The sequence below is a fragment of the Cherax quadricarinatus genome, chromosome 88, assembly GCF_038502225.1.
Source record: "Cherax quadricarinatus isolate ZL_2023a chromosome 88, ASM3850222v1, whole genome shotgun sequence".
NCBI classification, from domain to species: Eukaryota; Metazoa; Arthropoda; class Malacostraca; order Decapoda; family Parastacidae; genus Cherax; species Cherax quadricarinatus.
The window spans coordinates 17620748-17646106 of NC_091379.1; the positions used below are offsets into that span (position 1 = coordinate 17620748).

Here is a 25359-nt window from a genome sequence, read left to right on the forward strand (position 1 = left end):
GAAGAGCAGAATGTAAGTGTAGTTGGAGAATGCGTGAGGCATTCGTAGAATGAATGAAGTAAAGCAGCTGGAACTGATGGGATCATGACAGAAATGTTAAAAGCAGGGGGGGATATAGTGTTTGAGTGGTTGGTACTTTTGTTTAATAAATGTATGAAAGAGGGGAAGGTACCTAGGGATTGGCGGAGAGCATGTATAGTAACTTTATATAAAGGGAAAGGGGACAAAAGAGATTGTAAAAATTATAGAGGAATAAGTTTACCGAGTATACCAGGAAAAGTATACGGTAGGGTTATAATTGAAAGAATTAGAGGTAAGACAGAATGTAGAATTGCAGATGAGCAAGGAGGCTTCAGAGTGGGTAGGGGATGTGTAGATCAAGTGTTTACATTGAAGCATATATGTGAACAGTATTTAGATAAAGGTAGGGAAGTTTTTATTGCATTTATGGATTTAGAAAAGGCATATGATAGAGTGGATAGAGGAGCAATGTGGCAGACGTTGCAAGTATATGGAATAGGTGGTAAGTTACTAAATGCTGTAAAGAGCTTTTATGAGGATAGTGAGGCTCAGGTTAGGGTATGTAGAAGAGAGGGTGAATACTTCCCGGTAAAAGTAGGTCTTAGACAGGGATGTGTAATGTCACCATGGTTGTTTAATATATTTATAGATGGGGTTGTAAAAGAAGTAAATGCTAGGGTGTTCGGGAGAGGGGTGGGATTAAATTATGGGGAATCAAATTCAAAATGGGAATTGACACAGTTACTTTTTGCTGATGATACTGTGCTTATGGGAGATTCTAAAGAAAAATTGCAAAGGTTAGTGGATGAGTTTGAGAATGTGTGTAAAGGTAGAAAGTTGAAAGTGAACATAGAAAAGAGTAAGGTGATGAGGGTATCAAATGATTTAGATAGAGAAAAATTGGATATCAAATTGGGGAGAAGGAGTATGGAAGAAGTGAATGTTTTCAGATACTTGGGAGTTGAAGTGTCGGCGGATGGATTTATGAAGGATGAGGTTAATCATAGAATTGATGAGGGAAAAAAGGCGAGTGGTGCGTTGAGGTATATGTGGAGTCAATAAACGTTATCCATGGAGGCAAAGAAGGGAATGTATGAAAGTATAGTAGTACCAACACTCTTATATGGATGTGAAGCTTGGGTGGTAAATGCAGCAGCGAGGAGACGGTTGGAGGCAGTGGAGATGTCCCGTCTAAGGGCAATGTGTGGTGTAAATATTATGCAGAAAATTCGGAGTGTGGAAATTAGAAGGTGTGGAGTTAATAAAAGCATTAGTCAGAGGGCAGAAGAGGGGTTGTTGAGGTGGTTTGGTTATTTAGAGAGAATGGATCAAAGTAGAATGACATGGAAAGCATATAAATCTATAGGGAAAGGAAGGAGGGGTAGGGGTCGTCCTCGAAAGGGTTGGAAAGAGGGGTAAAGGAGGTTTTGTGGGCAAGGGGCTTGGATTTCCAGCAAGCGTGCATGAACGTGTTAGTTAGGAGTGAATGGAGACGAATGATACTTGGGACCTGACGATCTGTTGGATTGTGAGCAGGGTAATATTTAGTGAAGGGATTCAGGGAAACCGGTTATTTTCATATAGTCGGACTTGAGTCCTGGAAATGGGAAGTACAATGCCTGCACTTTAAAGGAGGGGTTTGGGATATTGGCAGTTTGGAGGGGTATGTTGTGTATCTTTACACGTATATGCTTCTAAGCTGTTGTATTCTGAGCACCTCTGCAAAAGCAGTGATACTGTGTGAGTGTGGTGAAAGTGTTGAATGATGATTAAAGTATTTTCTTTTTAGGGATTTTCTTTCTTTTTTGGGTCACCCTGCCTCGGTGGGAGACGGCAGACTTGTTGAAAAAAAAAAAAAAAAACATGTATGTTTAGTGTGACCTAAGTGTAAGTAGAAGTAGCAAGACGTACCTGTAGTCTTGCATATTTATGAGACAGACGAAAGATGCCAGCAATCCTACCTTCATGTAAAACAATTACAGGCTTTCGTTTTACACTCACTTGGCAGGACGGTAGTACCTCCCTGGGTGGTTGCTGTCTACCAACCTATTTAGGTTAAACCCCAAAACTAAATGAAGCTACAGATTTGTGTAAAGTCTTTGGTGGTTTACACACAATATATGCTGCACTTAAATGTACCAGTATTACCAAGCTGAAAAATTACTAAATAAAAAAAATAAAAAACTTTCATCTTTCTTTTTAGGTCACCCTGCCTCACTGAGATACTGCAGTTTATTGGGAAAAAATACACCAGTATTACTTGCCTTGTTTAGAGATTTAATGTTTTCACTTTGTGTTGCCACTGTTTGGTCCTGAGATTTCAACATGGCTTCTTTTTCAGCTAAAGTACTGCTTGTGTCATCAAGTTCAGCTTTCAGAATATTCTTACTGGTTTCCAAGGTGCTGATCTCCTCTTTAATCAAGTCAAGCGTTTGAGTGACATTTTCACATTTCTTTTGCAAGTCTTCTGCCTCAGCTGTTTTTTCCAACAAAGAAGTCTGCAGAGAAATGTAACAGATTCAAGACATCAAAAGACTTTTATAAAACAAACACACATTGTTAGGGAGGGACAGAGAAGAGTAATTTGCACTGGTATCATACAAGATGGTTTAGAAAGACACGTAAGCAAACACTATGACATTAGAAAACGTTTCGGTCCTGGGACCGTGATCACTTTTTACGGTAAGAAGTGATCAAGGTCCCAGGACCGAAACGTTTTCTAATAAATGTCATAGTGCTTGCTTACGTGTCTTTCTAAACCAACTTGTCGGTATTTATTACCAAGGTTTATACCATCATACAAGATGCATGTTACCATTAATCCACAGTACATTCTAAAGTGACAACTTAGGAAGCACTTCAGTAAGGTTGCAAGGTAGTGAAGGATCAACAATATCTAATTCAAGTTTTCCCAGTACAATATTCTTTACACCAGGAAAACTATATATGTGTATCTGATAATTTTCTTGAGAAGCATCTACTCTGCAAAATTAAATACTGTATTTGAGAGAAAAAAAAATAAGAAAAATATTTATTCTGCCCTCTATTTCTTGCCCGTATTTTTTCAATTTTTTTTTTGTACCTATTTTTTTCTCTTTTCCTGTCCTTTTTCTCCTCCGCTCAAAAACTAGTAATACTGATAGCTTCCCCGTCCATTTTCCTCTCAGTGCGGATATCAACACAGGCAAATCACTTCAATGGAGTGAATAAAAAATACTGAATTCATACCCTAGCACTCATGCCAAGGTACTTCATAATGAATACTGACTTACCAGACTGTATACACCATCTTGTCCAAGTTTGCTACAATGGTATTACCACACTCAATAATTAAAAAAAAGTATACATGCCTAGAAAAGTGTGTTATAATAAGGGTTTATGCAACTGGACAGAGAACACTGTTTAGAGTTTTTATGAGGATAGTGAGGCTCCGGTTAGGGTGTGTAGGAGAGAGACAACTTCCCAGTAAAGAAGGTCTTTGACAGGGATGTGTAACGTCACCATAGTTGTTCAACCCTTTGAGAGTCGCCAGGCCCTCTCAGAGATTTGTTCTCAGGGTCGCCAAAATTAAAAAAAAAAAAAAAAAAAAAATCTCATGAAAAGATAAAGAATCTTTTCCCGATCATAATGACACCAAAAGTATGAAATTTGATGGAAAACTTATGGAATTATGCTCTCGTGAAGTTAGCGGTCTCGACGATGTTTACAGATTGGCGATTTTACCCACTTTGAGCCCTATTTTCGGCCAATTCCGGTGCACTAGTCTACAAAAATCTTAACTATTTTGCTAGAACTCCATTTTTTCTATCGAATGAGTACAAGAAACCACCCATTTACCGATTTCAACTATCCAATAAAGTGGTCAGAATTTAGCAATTTTGCCAATTTCACACAAATTTCAAAAGATGCCAATTTCCAAATAGGATCCAGAATAAACAAGAAAGACATTCCTGGCACTAAAATAACATTTCCTCTGTTCATTAGTCACGTCCCCAGGCCCCTCTTACATTCCTTTTGCTTTCCACTTTGATTTTTTGTTCTCACAAATATAATAAGATTTATTGTTATGCAGACTACTGCATTAGTGTAGAAATGGTATAAATAATATCGGCGCACTTGTGAAAGAATATTAGACTCGCCAGTTGATGTGTATTGGACGCTTAGCATGATTTGTTTACTTTTGAACTTCAGTAAAAATCGAACATTTCTGTTAATTTGAGCTTAATTTCGAGGTACTTTTCATTGTAAAACCAGTCAAAATCATCTCAATTTCTGTAATATGTCTTCCATTCTATACAATGAGACAAGGAAAACTAGAAAACAACAATAAATACCATACGAAAATACAGTGCAAAGTCGCTGTTTTAAACCAAAAACACGGTCTAAGTTTTTTTTTTTTCTCGTTACGCACTGTGTGCTACAGGATTTTTTTTATACTGTGCACACTGACTACATAGACCCATTCTTTCATATGTAGGCCTACCAGCTTTCTCTTGCTAGATTTGAGGGCACTAGAATTTATACGTACTAGCACGTCAAAAACCTTGGTGCGCAAGCCGTACTAGTACGGCCGAAACCCCGAAAGGCTTAATATATTTATAGATGGAGTAGTGAAAGAAGTAAATCCTAAGGTGTTTGGGAGAGAGGTGGGATTAAATTATGGAGAATGAAGTACAAAATGGAAGTCGTAATAAAAAATAAAAGAAAAAATACAGTTACTTTTTGGTGACGATACTGTGCTTATGGGAGATTCTAAAGAAAAGTTCCGGACAAGTTTGGGAGGGTGAGTAAAGATAGAAAGTTGAAAGTGAACAAAGGTAAGACTAAGGTGACGAGGGTATCAAACGATTTGGAGAGAGGGAGTATGGAAGAAGTGAATGTTTTCAGATATTTGGGAGTTGACTTGCTAGCAGATGGGTTTATGAAGGATGAGGTCAACCAAAGAACTGATGAAGGAAAAAAAGGCAAGCGGTGCATCAAGGTGTATGTGGGGACAAAAAAAACTATCTACAGAGGCAAAGATGGGAATGTATGAAAATATAGTTGTACCAACACTGTTATATGGGTGTGAAGCTTGGGTTGTAAATGCTGCAGCGAGGAGGTGGTGGAGATATCCTGTGTGGTGTAAATATTATGCAGAGAATTCGGAGTGTGGAAATTAGGAGGTGGTGTGGAGTTACTAAAGGTATTAGTCAGAGGGCTGAAGAGGGGTTGTTGAGGTGGTTTGGTCATTTAGAGAGAATAAATCCAAGTAGAATGACATGGAGAATGTATAAATCTGTAGGGAAAGGAAGGTGGGGTAGGGGGTCATCCTCAAAGGCTGGAGGAAGGAAAGGGGTAAAGGAGGTTTTGTGGGCGAGGGGCTTGGACTTCCAGCAAGCGTGCATGAGCATGTTAGATAGAAGTGAATGGAGACTAATGGTTTTTGGGACCTGACGAGCTGTTGGAATGTGAGCAGGATAATATTTGGTGAAGGGATTCAGGGAAACAGGTTATTTTTATATAGCCGGACTTGAGTACTGGAAATGGGAAATACAATGCCTGCACTTCAAAGGATGGGTTTGGGATATTGGAAGTTTGGAGTGATATGTTAAACGTATATTTATATATATGCTTCTAAACTGTTGTATCTGGGAGCCTCTGCAAAAACAGTGATTATGTATGAATGAGGTGAAAGTGTTGAATGATAATAAAAGTACTTTATTTTTGGGGATCTATTCTTTATTTTTGGGTCTCCCTGCCTTGGTGGGAGACGGCCGACTTGTTGAAAAAACAAAATATGGGTAGATGGAAACTGGACAATTATCTTCACCAGGTGCCATATCAACCAGGCTGTGATGGATATGTGGGGCAGTGGGCCTCCAGCAGCAACAGCCTGGTTGACCAGGCACGCACCAGACGAGCCTGGCCCATGGCCGGGCTGAGAGAGTAGAGAAGCTCTTGAAACTCTTCAAAGGTATATCAAAGGCACAAGATCATGCAGAGGTTTCAGAAACTAAACTTTGACAGCACTATCCAAGGATGAATGGAGGATGCCCATCATTACTTAGAACAAAAATAATGAAAACAGGAAAAAATAAATGGGTAAATGCATCACTGACCTGTAAATTGTCCAGTTGATCTTCATTACCTTCATACTTTTTCTTTAGTTCATCGAGCTTAGTTGTTACTTGCATCACAAAACTAGATTTTTCCTCCAACTGTTTCTCATATGATTTCCTAATCTCTTCTTTTTCTGCTTCTAAAACTGATATCTTATCCTCCAAGTCATTCACCTGAAATATTTCCAAATCAGGTTACTGCAGTCTCATATATCCTTCCAATTATGGTTTCAATTGTTTTTAAAAATATACCAGTCCCCAGATTGTTGTTCTTCCAACATCATCATTCCATGGGCTTGCTTCTCCAACTGATTTACTAGTAGTGGTTGACCTGCCTTCCTGGTTTAAAGCAGTACTCATGAACAATCCAGGAAATTGTAGTAGACCACCCATGCTATTCATCATCCTCCATGCATCAAAACTTGTACTAGTTCTGCAAGACGGAGAGCAGCAGCAGTGGAGGGAGTTTCTGCTGGACCATCACATCATACACAGCAAAGAAAACCCAGAATACTATTGGCTCCCCTTTCAGTAAGAGATATTCAATTGCAAAGCAACATTTTTTCACACTTGTTCAGGCAATATAACATACAAAAGAATACTGGGCTGCCAGATCATTTTTCCTCATAAACAGCACTCTGCTCACAATCCAAAAGACCCAGGTTCAATCCCAGACTGAATGAGATACACAGGTAAGTCATCACATCTGCCATCTCCTCTTAATCAGTATTATAATTATACCAAAGCTCAAAACCCACAAGGGTCATACAGCGCTGTAACCATCAATAGCGTGCCAAGGTAAGTCGGAAGCTGTCATTAACCCACCAGTGTTATTAATTTTTTTTTTTTTTTTATTATCACACCGGCCGATTCCCACCAAGGCAGGGTGGCCCGAAAAAGAAAAACTTTCACCATCATTCACTCCATCACTGTCTTGCCAGAAGGGTGCTTTACACTACAGTTTTTAAACTGCAACATTAACACCCCTCCTTCAGAGTGCAGGCACTGTACTTCCCATCTCCAGGACTCAAGTCCGGCCTGCCGGTTTCCCTGAATCCCTTCATAAATGTTACTTTGCTCACACTCCAACAGCACGTCAAGTATTAAAAACCATTTGTCTCCATTCACTCCTATCAAACACGCTCACGCATGCCTGCTGGAAGTCCAAGCCCCTCGCACACAAAACCTCCTTTACCCCCTCCCTCCAACCCTTCCTAGGCCGACCCCTACCCCGCCTTCCTTCCACTACAGACTGATACACTCTTGAAGTCATTCTGTTTCGCTCCATTCTCTCTACATGTCCGAACCACCTCAACAACCCTTCCTCAGCCCTCTGGACAACAGTTTTGGTAATCCCGCACCTCCTCCTAACTTCCAAACTACGAATTCTCTGCATTATATTCACACCACACATTGCCCTCAGACATGACATCTCCACTGCCTCCAGCCTTCTCCTCGCTGCAACATTCATCACCCACGCTTCACACCCATATAAGAGCGTTGGTAAAACTATACTCTCATACATTCCCCTCTTTGCCTCCAAGGACAAAGTTCTTTGTCTCCACAGACTCCTAAGTGCACCACTCGCTCTTTTTCCCTCATCAATTCTATGATTCACCTCATCTTTCATAGACCCATCCGCTGACACGTCCACTCCCAAATATCTGAATACGTTCACCTCCTCCATACTCTCTCCCTCCAATCTGATATTCAATCTTTCATCACCTAATCTTTTTGTTATCCTCATAACCTTACTCTTTCCTGTATTCACCTTTAATTTTCTTCTTTTGCACACCCTACCAAATTCATCCACCAATCTCTGCAACTTCTCTTCAGAATCTCCCAAGAGCACAGTGTCATCAGCAAAGAGCAGCTGTGACAACTCCCACTTTGTGTGTGATTCTTTATCTTTTAACTCCACGCCTCTTGCCAAGACCCTCGCATTTACTTCTCTTACAACCCCATCTATAAATATATTAAACAACCACGGTGACATCACACATCCTTGTCTAAGGCCTACTTTTACTGGGAAAAAATTTCCCTCTTTCCTACATACTCTAACTTGAGCCTCACTATCCTCGTAAAAACTCTTCACTGCTTTCAGTAACCTACCTCCTACACCATACACTTGCAACATCTGCCACATTGCCCCCCTATCCACCCTGTCATACGCCTTTTCCAAATCCATAAATGCCACAAAGACCTCTTTAGCCTTATCTAAATACTGTTCACTTATATGTTTCACTGTAAACACCTGGTCCACACACCCCCTACCTTTCCTAAAGCCTCCTTGTTCATCTGCTATCCTATTCTCCGTCTTACTCTTAATTCTTTCAATTATAACTCTACCATACACTTTACCAGGTACACTCAACAGACTTATCCCCCTATAATTTTTGCACTCTCTTTTATCCCCTTTGCCTTTATACAAAGGAACTATGCATGCTCTCTGCCAATCCCTAGGTACCTTACCCTCTTCCATACATTTATTAAATAATTGCACCAACCACTCCAAAACTATATCCCCACCTGCTTTTAACATTTCTATCTTTATCCCATCAATCCCGGCTGCCTTACCCCCTTTCATTTTACCTACTGCCTCACGAACTTCCCCCACACTCACAACTGGCTCTTCCTCACTCCTACAAGATGTTATTCCTCCTTGCCCTATACACGAAATCACAGCTTCCCTATCTTCATCAACATTTAACAATTCCTCAAAATATTCCTTCCATCTTCCCAATACCTCTAACTCTCCATTTAATAACTCTCCTCTCCTATTTTTAACTGACAAATCCATTTGTTCTCTAGGCTTTCTTAACTTGTTAATCTCACTCCAAAACTTTTTCTTATTTTCAACAAAATTTGTTGATAACATCTCACCCACTCTCTCATTTGCTCTCTTTTTACATTGCTTCACCACTCTCTTAACTTCTCTCTTTTTCTCCATATACTCTTCCCTCCTTGCATCACTTCTACTTTGTAAAAACTTCTCATATGCTAACTTTTTCTCCCTTACTACTCTCTTTACATCATCATTCCACCAATCGCTCCTCTTCCCTCCTGCACCCACTTTCCTGTAACCACAAACTTCTGCTGAACACTCAAACTTCTGCTGAACACTCTAACACTACATTTTTAAACCTACCCCATACCTCTTCGACCCCATTGCCTATGCTCTCATTAGCCCATCTATCCTCCAATAGCTGTTTATATCTTACCCTAACTGCCTCCTCTTTTAGTTTATAAACCTTCACCTCTCTCTTCCCTGATGCTTCTATTCTCCTTGTATCCCATCTACCTTTTACTCTCAGTGTAGCTACAACTAGAAAGTGATCTGATATATCTGTGGCCCCTCTATAAACATGTACATCCTGAAGTCTACTCAACAGTCTTTTATCTACCAATACATAATCCAACAAACTACTGTCATTTCGCCCTACATCATATCGTGTATACTTATTTATCCTCTTTTTCTTAAAATATGTATTACCTATAACTAAACCCCTTTCTATACAAAGTTCAATCAAAGGGCTCCCATTATCATTTACACCTGGCACCCCAAACTTACCTACCACACCCTCTCTAAAAGTTTTTCCTACTTTAGCATTCAAGTCCCCTACCACAATTTCTCTCTCACTTGGTTCAAAGGCTCCTATACATTCACTTAACATCTCCCAAAATCTCTCTCTCTCCTCTGCATTCCTCTCTTCTCCAGGTGCATACACGCTTATTATGACCCACTTCTCGCATCCAACCTTTACTTTAATCCACATAATTCTTGAATTTACACATTCATATTCTCTTTTCTCCTTCCATAACTGATCATTTAACATTACTGCTACCCCTTCCTTTGCTCTAACTCTCTCAGATACTCCAGATTTAATCCCATTTATTTCCCCCCACTGAAACTCTCCTACCCCCTTCAGCTTTGTTTCGCTTAGGGCCAGGACATCCAACTTCTTTTCATTCATAACATCAGCAATCATCTGTTTCTTGTCATCCGCACTACATCCACGCACATTTAAGCAACCCAGTTTTATAAAGTTTTTCTTCTTCTCTTTTTTAGTAATTGTATACAGGAGAAGGAGTTACTAGCCCATTGCTCCCGGCATTTTAGTCGCCTCATACGACACGCATGGCTTACGGAGGAAAGATTCTTTTCCACTTCCCCATGGACAATAGAAGAAATAAAAAAAGAACAAGAGCTATTTAGAAAAAGGAGAAAAACCTAGATGTATGTATATATATATATGCATGTGCGTGTCTGTGAAGTGTGACCAAAGTGTAAGTAGGAGTAGCAAGATATCCCTGTTATCTTAGCGTGTTTATGAGACAGAAAAAGAAACCAGCAATCCTACCATCATGCAAAACAGTTACAGGTTTTTGTTTCACAGTCATCTGGCAGGACGGTAGTACTTCCCTGGGTGGTTGCTGTCTACCAACCTACTACCTTAACAAATTACCACCAGCAACAGTCATTGTATTCCACAAAACTGCTGAAACCTCCATCTGTGCGTGTGTTAATGTTTCCGGAAAACAGCCCAGTCTCATACAAGGTCTCATAAATTAAAAAGGAAAAATAGGCAAAGTTAAAAGAATTCTTTAAGTAGAAAGTTTGAAAGATCTACCGATCATGTTATATGTTCATGATACAAAAACAGAAAAAAGACCAGTAATCCTGAGAGAAAAAAAAAAAAAAAAAAAAAAGGCTTTAATTTCACTCAAGACAAAGTAGTAATACCTTCCTAAGTGGCTGTTGTCTACCAACCTTAATTGTTAATGCAACTTGTTGACTTTGCTCTCAGTTAAATTAGAATACAGTGGACCCTCAGTTAACGATGCCATCAGATAGCGATAAAATCGGATACTGATGCATTTTTGCGTCAAAATATTGGCTTGGCTAACGATGAAAAACTCAGGTAAGGACATTAGTCCAGAATGTGTCCACGTGGCCTGGGCGGCCCAGCCACTATGTATAGCCAGTGTGCCATTGTTTACAAGCCAGGGCGGACGATTCCACACATATATGCGATACATTTTTTATTATTCCATTGTTTTTATTGCTTGCAACTGCTAAATATGCCACTATAGGCCTAAAGAAAGCTTCTAGTGCCAACCCTGTGGTAAAAAGGGCGAGAAATACTATTGAATTGAAGAGAGAGATAATCAAAGTATGAAAGTGGAGTGCGTGCCTCTGAGCTGACCAGGTTGCAAACCAAACCCCAATCAACTATTGCTACTATCTTGGCCAACAAAAAGGCAATTAAGGAAGTTGTTGTTGCAAAAGGTGCAAATGTGCTTACAAAACAGAGATCGCAAATACTAGAAGATGTGGAGAGACTGTTATTGGTGTGGATCAACGACAAACAATTATCAGGAGATAGTGTTTCACAGTCAATCATATGTGAGAAGGCAAGGCAGTTGCATGATGATCTAATTAAGAAAATGCCTGAAACTAGTGCTGATGCTAGTGAATTTAAGGCCAACAAAGGTTGGTGCGAGAGATTTAAGAATCGTAATCGCATACACAGTGTGATAAGGCATGGTGAGGCTGCCAGTTCTGACAAAAAAGCGGCTGAAAAATATATGCAGGACTTGAACCTGTAAACGGTCCAAACGTATATATACGTTTTTACCGCTACTGCCCCAAATGTATATATACGTTTTATTTTTCCTGCCTTCAAATTTGGCACGATTGGCCTCGGATGCCTTGTCAGCTATAAATTCTAATTATCAGAACATAAAAATTATACAAAATATGAAAAATGGAAAAAGACATATCGGCAATGCTTCTCCAAGAGCAAGCGCTCCATGTTGCCACCAGGTGATCTCTAAGTGCCAACTTTGCAGCCTCATATCTCTAAGTACTGACCATAATTTTTTTTTTTATCCTGTAACACTTAGAAAAATGTGCTCTTTAAAAAAAAAAAATTATTTTTCAAAATATTCGGGGAACTGGGGTAGTGAACGCATATATACGTTTGAACCATTTACGGGTTAAGGGGTACATAGAGGCTGAAAAATGAAAACCCCAACAAGTGTTCAATTGTGACGAAACAGGCCTTCTTTGGAAGAAAATGCCAAACAGGACCTAGATTACTCAGGAGGAAAAGGCACTCCCAGGACACAAGCCTATGAAAGATAGGCTAACTCTCATGTTTTGTAGTAATGCTAAAGGGATTACAAAGTGAAGCCTTTGCTCGTGCATCACTCAAACTCCCAGTGCTTTCAAGAAAAACAATGTCGTCAAGGCTAATTTGTGTGTGATGTGGAGGGCAAACAGTAAGGCATGGGTCACTAGGGACATTTTCCATGATTGGTTCTATCACGTGTTTGGCCCGTGTGAAAAAATACCTCCTGAAAAATAAATTGGAACTCTAGTGCCTCCTGGTATTAGACAGTGCTCCTGCTCATCCTCCAGATTTGCAAGAGCAAATTGTGGGGGAGTTAAGTTTCTTCAAAGTCGAGTTTTTGCCTCCTAACACCACTCCTCTCCTCCAGCCCATGGACCAGCAGGTCATTTCAAATTTAAAAAAAAAACTGTACACCAAAGCAGTGCTTCAAAAGTGCTTTAAAGTGACATCAGACACTGAAGTAATGTAAGAGAGTTTTGGAACGATCACTTCAGTATCCTCAGTTGCATAAACCTTACAGGTAAGGCTTGAGAGGGAGTGACTTGCAGGACTTTGAACTCTGCTTGGAGAAAATTGTGGCCAGAATGTATACAAGAGGGATTTTGAAGGGTTTGGGGCTAACCCTGAGGAGCCTTCACCAGTTGTGGAATCTATTGTGTAATTGGGGAAGTCCATGGGGTTGGAGGCTAATGGCGAGGATGTGGAAGAGTTGGTGGGGGACGACGATGAAGAGCTAACCACTGATGAGCTACAAGAGCATCTGCAACAGCAAGAGACCACAGCTCAGCATATTGCTTCAGAGGAGGGGGAAGAGAGATGGAGGAAGTTGCCTTCTTCAATGATCAAGGACATTTGTACAATCTGGACAAAGGTGCAAGCCTTTATGGATGATCATCATCCTGACACGGCTGTTGCAAGCCGTGCTGGTGACATTTACAATGACAATGTTGTGTCTCATTTCACAGAAATCTTAAAGACATGCCAGAAACAGAGCTCTCTGGACATATTTTTGGTGCGACAGAGGTCCAGTGACTGTCAAGTTGCTTCCAGTGGCATTAAAAAACAAAGAAGGGAAGTAACCCCAGAAAAGGACCTTCTACCTAAAGTCTTTATGGAAAGGGATTCCCCTACCAAACAATAACACACCTCCATCATCTCCCCTCCTCCGGTCTCATCACTAAGTCTTCAATAAAGGTGTCATTTTATGAATTATTAATGTATTTATTCTTCATGTCTCATTGTTTTCTGTGTAGGAAAATGTATATTTCATGTAAAAAAAAAAATTTTTTTTTTAAATACTTTTGGGTGTCTGGAATGGATTAATTGGATTTCCATTATTTCTTATGGGGAAAATTAATTTGGATAACGATAAAATCGGTTAAGGACAAGCTCTCTGGAACAGATTAACCCTTAAACTGTCCAAACATAGGTCTACGTTGACATGCATAGCACTCCAACCTTGATTTTCTCCATTTGAAAGCATGTAAAATCGGACGTAGATCTACGTTCGGAGCACTACGCATGTCAACGTAAATCTAGGTTTGGACAGTTTAAAGATTAATATCATTAACTGAGGGTCCACTGTATACAATTAAACTACGTACTGTATGTGGCATACTCACACTACAGTGCTGTACTACAGTGTATGAAGCTGCTGTATAAACAGGTATGGCTGTAAGAACCCACACACTATGGGTTAAACCAAGACGCACACATTTACTTTCAATTTTTTCTCGTACATTTTCTTGCAGTACTGCATAACTCATGCCCCGTTTGCCTTACAAAATGAGAAGGTAAATGAATGCTAACCTAATAAAATTAAAAAAAAAATGAATGTCAGCAGAAGAACCAGTTTTCCTTGATATGAAAAACACTTCAAACCATTTAGGAGTCTTTCAATAGAGGCATTGTACAATTTGTATATCATGAAAAGTTTGGTTATTTAGTGCTTTTAACAAAAAGGTCACTAACTTTATTAAAACTGTAAATAAAGAATACCATCAACGTCAACTATCTCAACAATTTTCTACTGTCATGACTGTCACAGAACGAACATCATAAACTGCTCATAAATAACAGTTCAATCACTACTTTAATTGGCTCTAAGTTGTTGGCTACAAACAGGGCAAATTGAGGAAATCAATTTAGTCCACAAAATGGGTTGGTGTGTTCTTGGCCAAGTACTGAAATCACTCAATACTCACCCTACTATGTGCGGCGTCTGGTTGTCTTTGTTGTGTATGTTTCGCCATCCAGTGGCTGGCTGGATGGCGAAACGTCTACGTTGGGGATGCCCGGGTGTTGTGCATGCGTCTTAATTTCATCTTGTCGGTATTATATACAATTCTTGTAGTACTACTACTACTACTACTACTACCACTACCTCTTCCTGCCTATATATAGCCATCCTGCTCCACCTCTGGTTAGTGTGACTTTGTCAATGGTCCAAGTCGGACTGAAACGTCGTCGTAAACTTCTCTCTTTTATGTGCGGGTTATTTGTGTATGGTGAGGCAACTCATCAATGGAGGAATCTTTCAATTGGTAGGTAGGTGGTTTTGAAATCTGAAGAATGCTTTGACCACATATATATCATTCAGCACTCTTTGCCATAAAAAGAATACTAACAAAACAAAATATAAAACTAAACAAAAATCTGACACACACTTACAACCAACCAAGCTTAAATAATTGGCAGACGTTAAAAATCCCATTAAACTGTTAATTTTGACTTCTAAAACTCCCGAGATCTCTACAGAAACATGAAAATCATGAAAGCAAAATGGCCAAGTAGTTAGGATAGTTAAAATTGGTCAACAGTACATCACAAGCTAGGGTGGGAATGGGGAAGAAACAACAACTGGAAACAGGTGGTTAGGGGCACAATGTATGCGTCCAACAAGAATCATCTAACTTTTCTTGTTGGAGGGCCAACTTACTTCTCCCTGTAGAACACATCACACTCTCCACTTTTAACCCTTAAAAGGTCCAAACGTACATATACGTTCACGTGCGTAGCGCCCCAAACGTATATATACGTTTTCTTTGTCATTCATTCAACACTGCCACGATAAGCCTGAGTCACCTAGACATGAGAGAATGGGTGCGCGCACTCGCTGTGCACCATATTAAAATAATTGGGGACGCCTGGGTACCATATGCTCTTTTTTCCTATTAAAAAAAAAAAAATTCTCTCAAAAAATTTGGGGCGCTACACAAGTGAACGTATATATACGTTTAGGGGTTAAAGGACACATCTGTGTCGAGCCTATGAAGTAGCTGTACAGGCAAAAAGTTTGCTACAAAAAAGCACATTACAGCAGCCTTCGTCTCAGCATCTGCAGGTTCATTTCCCGGCACACCAACATCACCCGACTACCAGCAGAACTCCACATCCTTGTGCCATGTGAAGAGACTGGACAACTATAACATTTGGACCACAAGTTGAACAGAAGTATACAGGACCAGGGAAAATGGAATATTGGGAATCTAAAAAGACAATGAACAGACGAGGAAATGGTATGGCGAATCCAACAGGATGTGAAAAAAGACACTTATATACAGTTCAGGACATTTATTAAAGGAAACATTTTGCCACGAGTGGCTTCTTCAGTCCTAACAGAGAAAACTAAGAAAGTGTACATATAGTGGCAGGAGTCAGGTGAAGTGTCGTGTGGGAAGAGGTGGTAGTAGTAGTGGAACTTAGGTGGCGAGACGGATGGCTACAGAGGGATCTGTTGACATCATGTAACAGCAGTTTCCAGAATGGGTAATATCCTGTTGATTAGCAATTTTGAGACACTAACTACCAGACTTTTGCTTTATACTGTTACTGACAGCAATTAGGGCAGCTTCTACGCATTTTCTCCATATTAAACCGTCTTCTTTAATCACTGGTTTAGCCTCGCTGAATTTCATGAGGTGTCCAACGTCCAACTGCTGTTACATGATGTCAACAGGTCCCCTCTGTAGCCATCCGTCTCACCACCTTAGTTCCACTACTACTACTACCCACACGACAATTCACCTGACTTTTGCGTTTTCTTAGTTTTCTCTGCATTAGGACTGAAGAAGGCACTCGTGGCAAAATGTTGCCTTTAATAAATGTCCTGAACTGTACGTAAGTGTCTTTTTCCACACAATGAAGATATCTAACTATGCCAGCTAGCAGTACCAGAGCAGTGAGGATTAGAGCTCTGCTTTAAGCAATGTTCTTTGGTAATTATGCACAATAAAAGTTCTCCCGAGCAATCACCATGAAGCCAACATGGTCTAGAAACGTGTGCAATTGCAAAAATACTGACAAGTACATAAGAAAGAGCACTGCAGCAGGCCTACTGGCCCATACTAGGCAGGTCCAAGTCACACCCACTTAAGAAGGAATGAGCCTGTGCTTCCAATCACATTCCTTATTACCTACTAAAGTTTATGAAGTAGAATTTACTTATGTGTCGAACCAGTTCTTATGTGTCAAACCAGGTAAGAACCAGGAATAATGGATTTAAGTTGGATAAATTTAGATTTAGAAAGGACATAGGTAAGTACTGGTTTTCTAACAGAGTTGTAGATGCGTGGAACAGTCTTCCCAGTGGGGTGATAGAGGTTAGGACCTTGGGTAGCTTTAAGAAGAGACTGGACAAATATATGAGTGGGAGGGGCTGGGTTTGATTGGTGTCAAGGGGTACGGGAGTTATTTCTTGAGTAGCTTTAGGTAGATGTCGTTTTGATAAGGACCTGCCTCGTATGGGCCAGTAGGCCTTCTGCAGTGTTCCTACATTCTTATGTTCTTAATTCAAACTCAGCAGTGTCATATTTAGAGTGAATTAAACAATATCTACATGCAAATCAGAAAGGTGATAATTACTTACAACTTTCACATCATTATTTACTGTATCTTCTGCCTCTTTAAGATGATTCTCAAGATCAGCAATTCTGGAGCGAAGGGTTACACGCTCTTCCTCCATTTCTCGCTCCAGTGTTGAGGATTTTAAATGTAGCTGATCAATAGTTTTATCTTTAGTCTCCACTGTCCTTTCCAAGTTGTCTCGAAGGGTTGTAAGGTGCTGTTTTTCCTCGCGCAACGCTTCTATACATTGTTGCATCTCTTCCACAGCTTGAGACTTTTTTCGCATGTCAATCTAAGGAAAAAAAAAAAGGGTACACTCTCATACAAGAGAAAATCTTGTAATAAAGGGGAAGGGAAAAAAAATATACCAAGTATTGACGTAAGTCACTCAGCACGTACAAGCAATTTAAATGCATGACTCACGAAATCGCAATGACACGATTGCAATCGTGTCATTACAATTTCGTGAGTCATGTTGACGGCAGTGAGGGGACTTGAGCTAGAGTTCGTCACGGCCACGCTAGCTGGAGACTCGTCTGTAAAAACTTGCATTTGTCACAGTGGTGCCTGTGCTAACCTTCCTATGGTGTAGAAATATACCTAGTTGGACGAATCTTATTGTGGCTAGCTTATCTAGTGGCTAACGCGATGGGCTGGAGTTTTGAGACACACTGACCGCGGGTTAAATCCCGGCCGGGTATGGTTTGGTTAACTTTAATGCATGTTTACCAGCACACAAAAACAACCAAATTATTTACTTTGTATACAAATAACTAGAGAATTAAAATGAGCATACTATTAGATGAAAAGGAAGCATTTGAAATTAAATAAAACTTTAAAAGGACAACACATTACATAAACAGTGTATTAAACTGCTACTGGAGGTAAAATTAAATTGTACTGTAGTGCCAAAATATTTTGAAAAAAAATTTTTTACCAAAAAACCATTTTTGATTTTGTTGAAAAAAATTGGATTAAACTTACCAAGAAATATTTGTTTCAAGTTTCTGGAAGTGATCCTTATATAGTAACAATGGTTGCAACCTGCACACTTACAATTATATATACACGTGTATATTTTTTTTTTTTCAAAATATATACACGTGATTGGTATATAAATTTTAAGACCATATTTACAGGGTAATTAGAGTTTAATAACCATTTCAAAATTTTTACTGACAAATTGTTCACTCTCAGTACATTTTTTTCCCACTTTTGTTGTGTATTTTATGTACTATACACTTACTGTTCAATATGCCAACAACAGTTGCTAGAGTTCATGAAACTCCTCAAAGCAGTGTCCCATGCACAGTGAAGTTTACAAAGCTTTAACACATGCATTATCTCCTTGCATCTCCTTGTTTTCTGGTGCTGTTAGAACATACATGACATCTGAGCATATTTCTTCTTCTCAGTAGAAGGAAGTTGTGTTATGTAGAACATTGAAGCTCATCAGGATTTCCCTTACTTGATATAGCATCTGTAGTGGCACCACCACAATCTTCATATTCATACAATGCCATCTCATCACTTTCAGTACTAGAATCAGCATGGGCAAATAGCAAATGGTCAACAGACCATGGAGTCAGGAAACAACTAGCATGAATATTGGTATGGTACCTTGAGGCAAACTCTTCCCACAATGGCCAGCGTGGCAAAAGAATTTTTTGTTGGAGCACACACCGACAAGCCTAGTATGTAGGTCTAACATTCCCGATCACAGCCATTTTGAGGAAGCTATAGAAGTTTGGAGATGCCTTGCTTGTAGCCCCCACTGGGACACCGATGTGGCATGAAATCGTACATGCACCAACTTCAACCATTTTAGGATCTCATTCCCCCCCCACCCCACCCCCAGAATTACAGCCTCTCCTCATTCAGCGATGTACTCGTTTACCAACAACTCTGACTCACGAATGGCTCTCTGACCAGTATGTATACCTAAACAATGTATGTTACAGCCGATTTCCTCTATTCTGTTTATTACAGTATACAGTACACTTCTGTATAAAGATTTAAAAATATACCAGAAATGTTATAAATGATATAAAGGTGGCATTAAAACAATATCAAAGACAAGTTGACATAAACCCACTATCATTATAGTCTACGCCTCGTTTAGCAACGAATTAGTTTATCAACGTGGTCTTAGGAACAGAACTCAGTCGTTAAGTGAGGAGAGGCTGTATAAGCTTGTATTTAGGAAAACTCACCAACCCTAAAATTTGAACCTAAAGAAAATAGGATTTAAGTTAATGCATGGATTCCAACAATTACAAGTTACGTTTGACTATGTTAATGAATTGACAAATTTGCACATACACAAACTAAACTTATTTTGTATTATCTTATCCATAAGATATATCAGCCATTAAATATTTAAGCCATTCAATGGAGATATACTCAAGCATATTTAACATGACAGAGGGGAAGATAATTTGCACTATTTCACTTAAAACTGACAAATACGACCCTACACACACACCTACACACACACACACACACACACACTTCCTGTAAGTAGGATGCACCAATCCAATGTTTGAAGCCATGTAGAAGTTTCTGAAAGTTATCTATCTTATTCCAAGAATCTTGGAATGATTTATACAGTTTAACATTGATCACTGGGTATCTGCACATTTAATATAGTCATCACTTGAGCTGTCCTAGTTACAGTACACTGGAAGTGAAAATTTCAAGCCAACTGGATGAGGCTTTATTAATGAAATAAAGACAAAACTCTGGAGAATAAAAAATAAAAGTAACCCCTTTAAATATTCCTAAAAACGACAGTCATATCCCAAAAAATTTCAGAGGACACTACAAATAATCCAGTAATTATAAAAATATGCAACCAAGGCCAAAATGTAGAGAAGAGAAAGATTCAACAAGCAAGCAGTTGTCGGTATTACAAATGTAGTTTATCCATGGTTGAAGAGAGTAACAGCTCGTTGATAATCAGCGAGGAAAGAGGACCAACACCTACACAGATTGTTGCTTGTTTAACCCTTTCACTGTCAGTCCTGTAATATTACGGCTTGCAAGCCAGTGTCAGTCCCATAATAGTACGCTAAAATTCTAGCAGCTTCCAATCTTGCGGGAAAAAGCTGGTAGGCCTACATATGAGAGAATAGGTCTGAGTGGTCAGTGTGTGCAGTATAAAAAAAAAAAAATCCTGCAGCATACAATGCAAGAGAAAAAATATTCAACCAGGTTTTTTGTTTAAAACAGTGAGTTCGTGGTGTATTGTCGTATAGTACTTATGGTTTATTCTCGTTTTCTTGGTCTCGTTTGGTAGAATGGAAGATATAGTACAGAACTAGATGATTTTGAATGGTTTACAGACAAAAAGTACCTGGAAACTGAGCTCAAAGTAGTAGAATTTTTTTACTTTTGCCAATGTTCAGTAGCAAACTAATCACATCAATAACAAAAAAGGCACAATACCGTGACTGGAACGATACACAAATAACCCGCACATAAAAGTAGAAGTGATGCAAGGAGGGAAGAGTATATGGAGAAAAAGAGAGAAGTTAAGAGAGTGGTGAAGCAATGTAAAAAGAGAGCAAATGAGAGAGTGGGTGAGATGTTATCAACAAATTTTGTTGAAAATAAGAAAAAGTTTTGGAGTGAGATTAACAAGTTAAGAAAGCCTAGAGAACAAATGGATTTGTCAGTTAAAAATAGGAGAGGAGAGTTATTAAATGGAGAGTTAGAGGTATTGGGAAGATGGAAGGAATATTTTGAGGAATTGTTAAATGTTGATGAAGATAGAGAAGCTGTGATTTCGTGTATAGGGCAAGGAGGAATAACATCTTGTAGGAGTGAGGAAGAGCCAGTTGTGAGTGTGGGGGAAGTTCGTGAGGCAGTAGGTAAAATGAAAGGGGGTAAGGCAGCCGGGATTGATGGGATAAAGATAGAAATGTTAAAAGCAGGTGGGGATATAGTTTTGGAGTGGTTGGTGCAATTATTTAATAAATGTATGGAAGAGGGTAAGGTACCTAGGGATTGGCAGAGAGCATGCATAGTTCCTTTGTATAAAGGCAAAGGGGATAAAAGAGAGTGCAAAAATTATAGGGGGATAAGTCTGTTGAGTGTACCTGGTAAAGTGTATGGTAGAGTTATAATTGAAAGAATTAAGAGTAAGACAGAGAATAGGATAGCAGATGAACAAGGAGGCTTTAGGAAAGGTAGGGGGTGTGTGGACCAGGTGTTTACAGTGAAACATATAAGTGAACAGTATTTAGATAAGGCTAAAGAGGTCTTTGTGGCATTTATGGATTTGGAAAAGGCGTATGACAGGGTGGATAGGGGGGCAATGTGGCAGATGTTGCAAGTGTATGGTGTAGGAGGTAGGTTACTGAAAGCAGTGAAGAGTTTTTACGAGGATAGTGAGGCTCAAGTTAGAGTATGTAGGAAAGAGGGAAATTTTTTCCCAGTAAAAGTAGGCCTTAGACAAGGATGTGTGATGTCACCGTGGTTGTTTAATATATTTATAGATGGGGTTGTAAGAAGTAAATGCGAGGGTCTTGGCAAGAGGCGTGGAGTTAAAAGATAAAGAATCACACACAAAGTGGGAGTTGTCACAGCTGCTCTTTGCTGATGACACTGTGCTCTTGGGAGATTCTGAAGAGAAGTTGCAGAGATTGGTGGATGAATTTAGTAGGGTGTGCAAAAGAAGAAAATTAAAGGTGAATACAGGAAAGAGTAAGGTTATGAGGATAACAAAAAGATTAGGTGATGAAAGATTGAATATCAGATTGGAGGGAGAGAGTATGGAGGAGGTGAACGTATTCAGATATTTGGGAGTGGACGTGTCAGCGGATGGGTCTATGAAAGATGAGGTGAATCATAGAATTGATGAGGGAAAAAGAGTGAGTGGTGCACTTAGGAGTCTGTGGAGACAAAGAACTTTGTCCTTGGAGGCAAAGAGGGGAATGTATGAGAGTATAGTTTTACCAACGCTCTTATATGGGTGTGAAGCGTGGGTGATGAATGTTGCAGCGAGGAGAAGGCTGGAGGCAGTGGAGATGTCATGTCTGAGGGCAATGTGTGGTGTGAATATAATGCAGAGAATTCGTAGTTTGGAAGTTAGGAGGAGGTGCGGGATTACCAAAACTGTTGTCCAGAGGGCTGAGGAAGGGTTGTTGAGGTGGTTCGGACATGTAGAGAGAATGGAGCGAAACAGAATGACTTCAAGAGTGTATCAGTCTGTAGTGGAAGGAAGGCGGGGTAGGGGTCGGCCTAGGAAGGGTTGGAGGGAGGGGGTAAAGGAGGTTTTGTGTGCGAGGGGCTTGGACTTCCAGCAGGCATGCGTGAGCGTGTTTGATAGGAGTGAATGGAGACAAATGGTTTTTAATACTTGACGTGCTGTTGGAGTGTGAGCAAAGTAACATTTATGAAGGGGTTCAGGGAAACCGGCAGGCCAGACTCGAGTCCTGGAGATGGGAAGTACAGTGCCTGCACTCTGAAGGAGGGGTGTTAATGTTGCAGTTTAAAAACTGTAGTGTAAAGCACCCTTCTGGCAAGACAGTGATGGAGTGAATGATGGTGAAAGTTTTTCTTTTTCGGGCCACCCTGCCTTGGTGGGAATCGGCCGGTGTGATAATAAAAATAAAAAATAAATATAAAAGAGAGAAGCTTACGACGACGTTTCGGTCCGACTTGGACCATTGTGACTGTCAATGGTCCAAGTTGGACCGAAACGTCATCGTAAGCTTCTCTTTTATTATTTTATTTTTATTATCACACTGGCCGATTCCCACCAAGGCAGGGTGGCCCGAAAAAGAAAACCTTTCACCATCATTCACTCCATCACTGTCTTGCCAGAAGGGTGCTTTACACTACAGTTTTTAAACTGCAACATTAACACCCCTCCTTCAGAGTGCAGGCACTGTACTTCCCATCTCCAGGACTCGAGTCTGGCCTGCCGGTTTCCCTGAACCCCTTCATAAATGTTACTTTGCTCACACTCCAACAGCACGTCAAGTATTAAAAACCATTTGTCTCCATTCACTCCTATCAAACACGCTCACGCATGCCTGCTGGAAGTCCAAGCCCCTCGCACACAAAACCTCCTTTACCCCCTCCCTCCAACCCTTCCTAGGCCGACCCCTACCCCGCCTTCCTTCCACTACAGACTGATACACTCTTGAAGTCATTCTGTTTCGCTCCATTCTCTCTACATGTCCGAACCACCTCAACAACCCTTCCTCAGCCCTCTGGACAACAGTTTTGGTAATCCCGCACCTCCTCCTAACTTCCAAACTACGAATTCTCTGCATTATATTCACACCACACATTGCCCTCAGACATGACATCTCCACTGCCTCCAGCCTTCTCCTCGCTGCAACATTCATCACCCATGCTTCACACCCATATAAGAGCGTTGGTAAAACTATACTCTCATACATTCCCCTCTTTGCCTCCAAGGACAAAGTTCTTTGTCTCCACAGACTCCTAAGTGCACCACTCACTCTTTTCCCCTCATCAATTCTATGATTCACCTCATCTTTCATAGACCCATCCGCTGACACGTCCACTCCCAAATATCTGAATACATTCACCTCCTCCATACTCTCTCCCTCCAATCTGATATTCAATCTTTCATCACCTAATCTTTTTGTTATCCTCATAACCTTAATCTTTCCTGTATTCACCTTTAATTTTCTTCTTTTGCACACCCTACCAAATTCATCCACCAATCTCTGCAACTTCTCTTCAGAATCTCCCAAGAGCACAGTGTCATCAGCAAAGAGCAGCTGTGACAACTCCCACTGTGTGTGATTCTTTATCTTTTAACTCCACGCCTCTTGCCAAGACCCTCGCATTTACTTCTCTTACAACCCCATCTATAAATATATTAAACAACCACGGTGACATCACACATCCTTGTCTAAGGCCTACTTTTACTGGGAAATAATTTCCCTCTTTCCTACAATTTCAAAATAGGGTCCAGAATTAACAGTGCAAACATTCCTAGCACTAAAATAACATTCTCTGTTAAATACCAAAAAAGGCACAATACCGTGACTGGAACGATACACAAATAACCTCTCTTTTATGTGCGGGTTATTTGTGTATAATCACATCACATGTCCAATACGTACACGTCAATTGGTTTGTCTACCATGCTTTCACAAATGCGCTGACATTAGTTATACCATTTGTACAATAATGCAGTAGTCTGCATAACAGTAAATTTTCTATTTTTCTGCGAATAAAAATTCAAAATGGAAAGCAAGCATAAGATAAAGGTCTGGAGACTACTAATGAGCAGAGAATGTTACACAAATAACCCTCACATAAAAAGAGAGGTTATTTGTGTATCGTTACAGTCACGGTATTGTGCCTTTTTTGTTATTTAACAGAGAATGTTATTTTAGTGCTAGGAATGTTTGCACTGTTAATTTTGGACCCTATTTTGAAATTGGCCTTCCCTGAATTGTGTGAAACTGGCCAAATTAACAATTTCTGATCACTTTATTGGGTGTTGAAATTGGTAAATGGGCAGTGTCTTTTACTCAATCAACAGAACAAAAGGAGTTCTAGTGAATTAGCTATGAGTTTGGGCAACTGGAATAATGGAATTGGTCAAAAATAGGGCTCCAATTGGACAAAATCGCCAATGTGTAAATATTGCTGAGACCCTTAACTTCATGAGAGCATAATTCTGCAAGTTTTCCATGAAATTTCTTACTTTTGGTGTCATTACCATTGGGAAAAAGATTCTCCATTTCATAAGAAAAAATTTTTTTTAAATTCCTCGACACTGAGAGCAAGTATGTGAACAGGTGGTCTCAACAGTGCAAAGGTTAACAAGGCCCAGCTGGCTTCCCATTTACTCTCAAATGTACTGCTACACAACCCCCAGAAAGCAGTCGCACAGCTGTTGTAACAATTACTGAGCACTTGGGTCTTGTAGGTCACTCAGACTCCTGTTGTATAGAGTACCCAATAATGCAGCTTTAGCCTAGCACCTGCTACCTTATTTCTCAGGACTACAAAAAGGCTTGTGCATAAACACAGCCCTGCATTCTTGTTCTCAAGGACAACAGCACAAAGAGGTTGGACCTTAGCCCATCTCCAAGGAAAACTCACAATAACAATCAATTTAGTAATATGCAGCAAGAAGGGCATTAGCTAATAATTTATACCAAAGCAAAATGTACAGTAAAGAACAGCTATAACCATTTTTCCCTATATCCTCACACAACTTACAGAAATTTAAATAAATGGGGGAGAGAGGGGTAAAG

General features: G+C 39.9%; 1 protein-coding gene across 1 annotated transcript in view; it reads right to left on the minus strand.

Annotated features, from left to right (window-relative positions):
• Positions 1-2225: 2225 nt before the first annotated feature.
• LOC128698669 (restin homolog) overlaps positions 2226-25359 on the minus strand; it is a 165905-nt gene continuing 142771 nt past the window's right edge. Inside the window, exons 14-16 of the mRNA XM_070104034.1 lie at positions 17127-17396; positions 6123-6296; positions 2226-2519 (exon numbers count right to left, since the gene is read on the minus strand). Coding sequence (XP_069960135.1) covers positions 2226-2519; positions 6123-6296; positions 17127-17396 — 738 coding nt within the window. The remainder of the gene's footprint in view (positions 2520-6122; positions 6297-17126; positions 17397-25359) is intronic.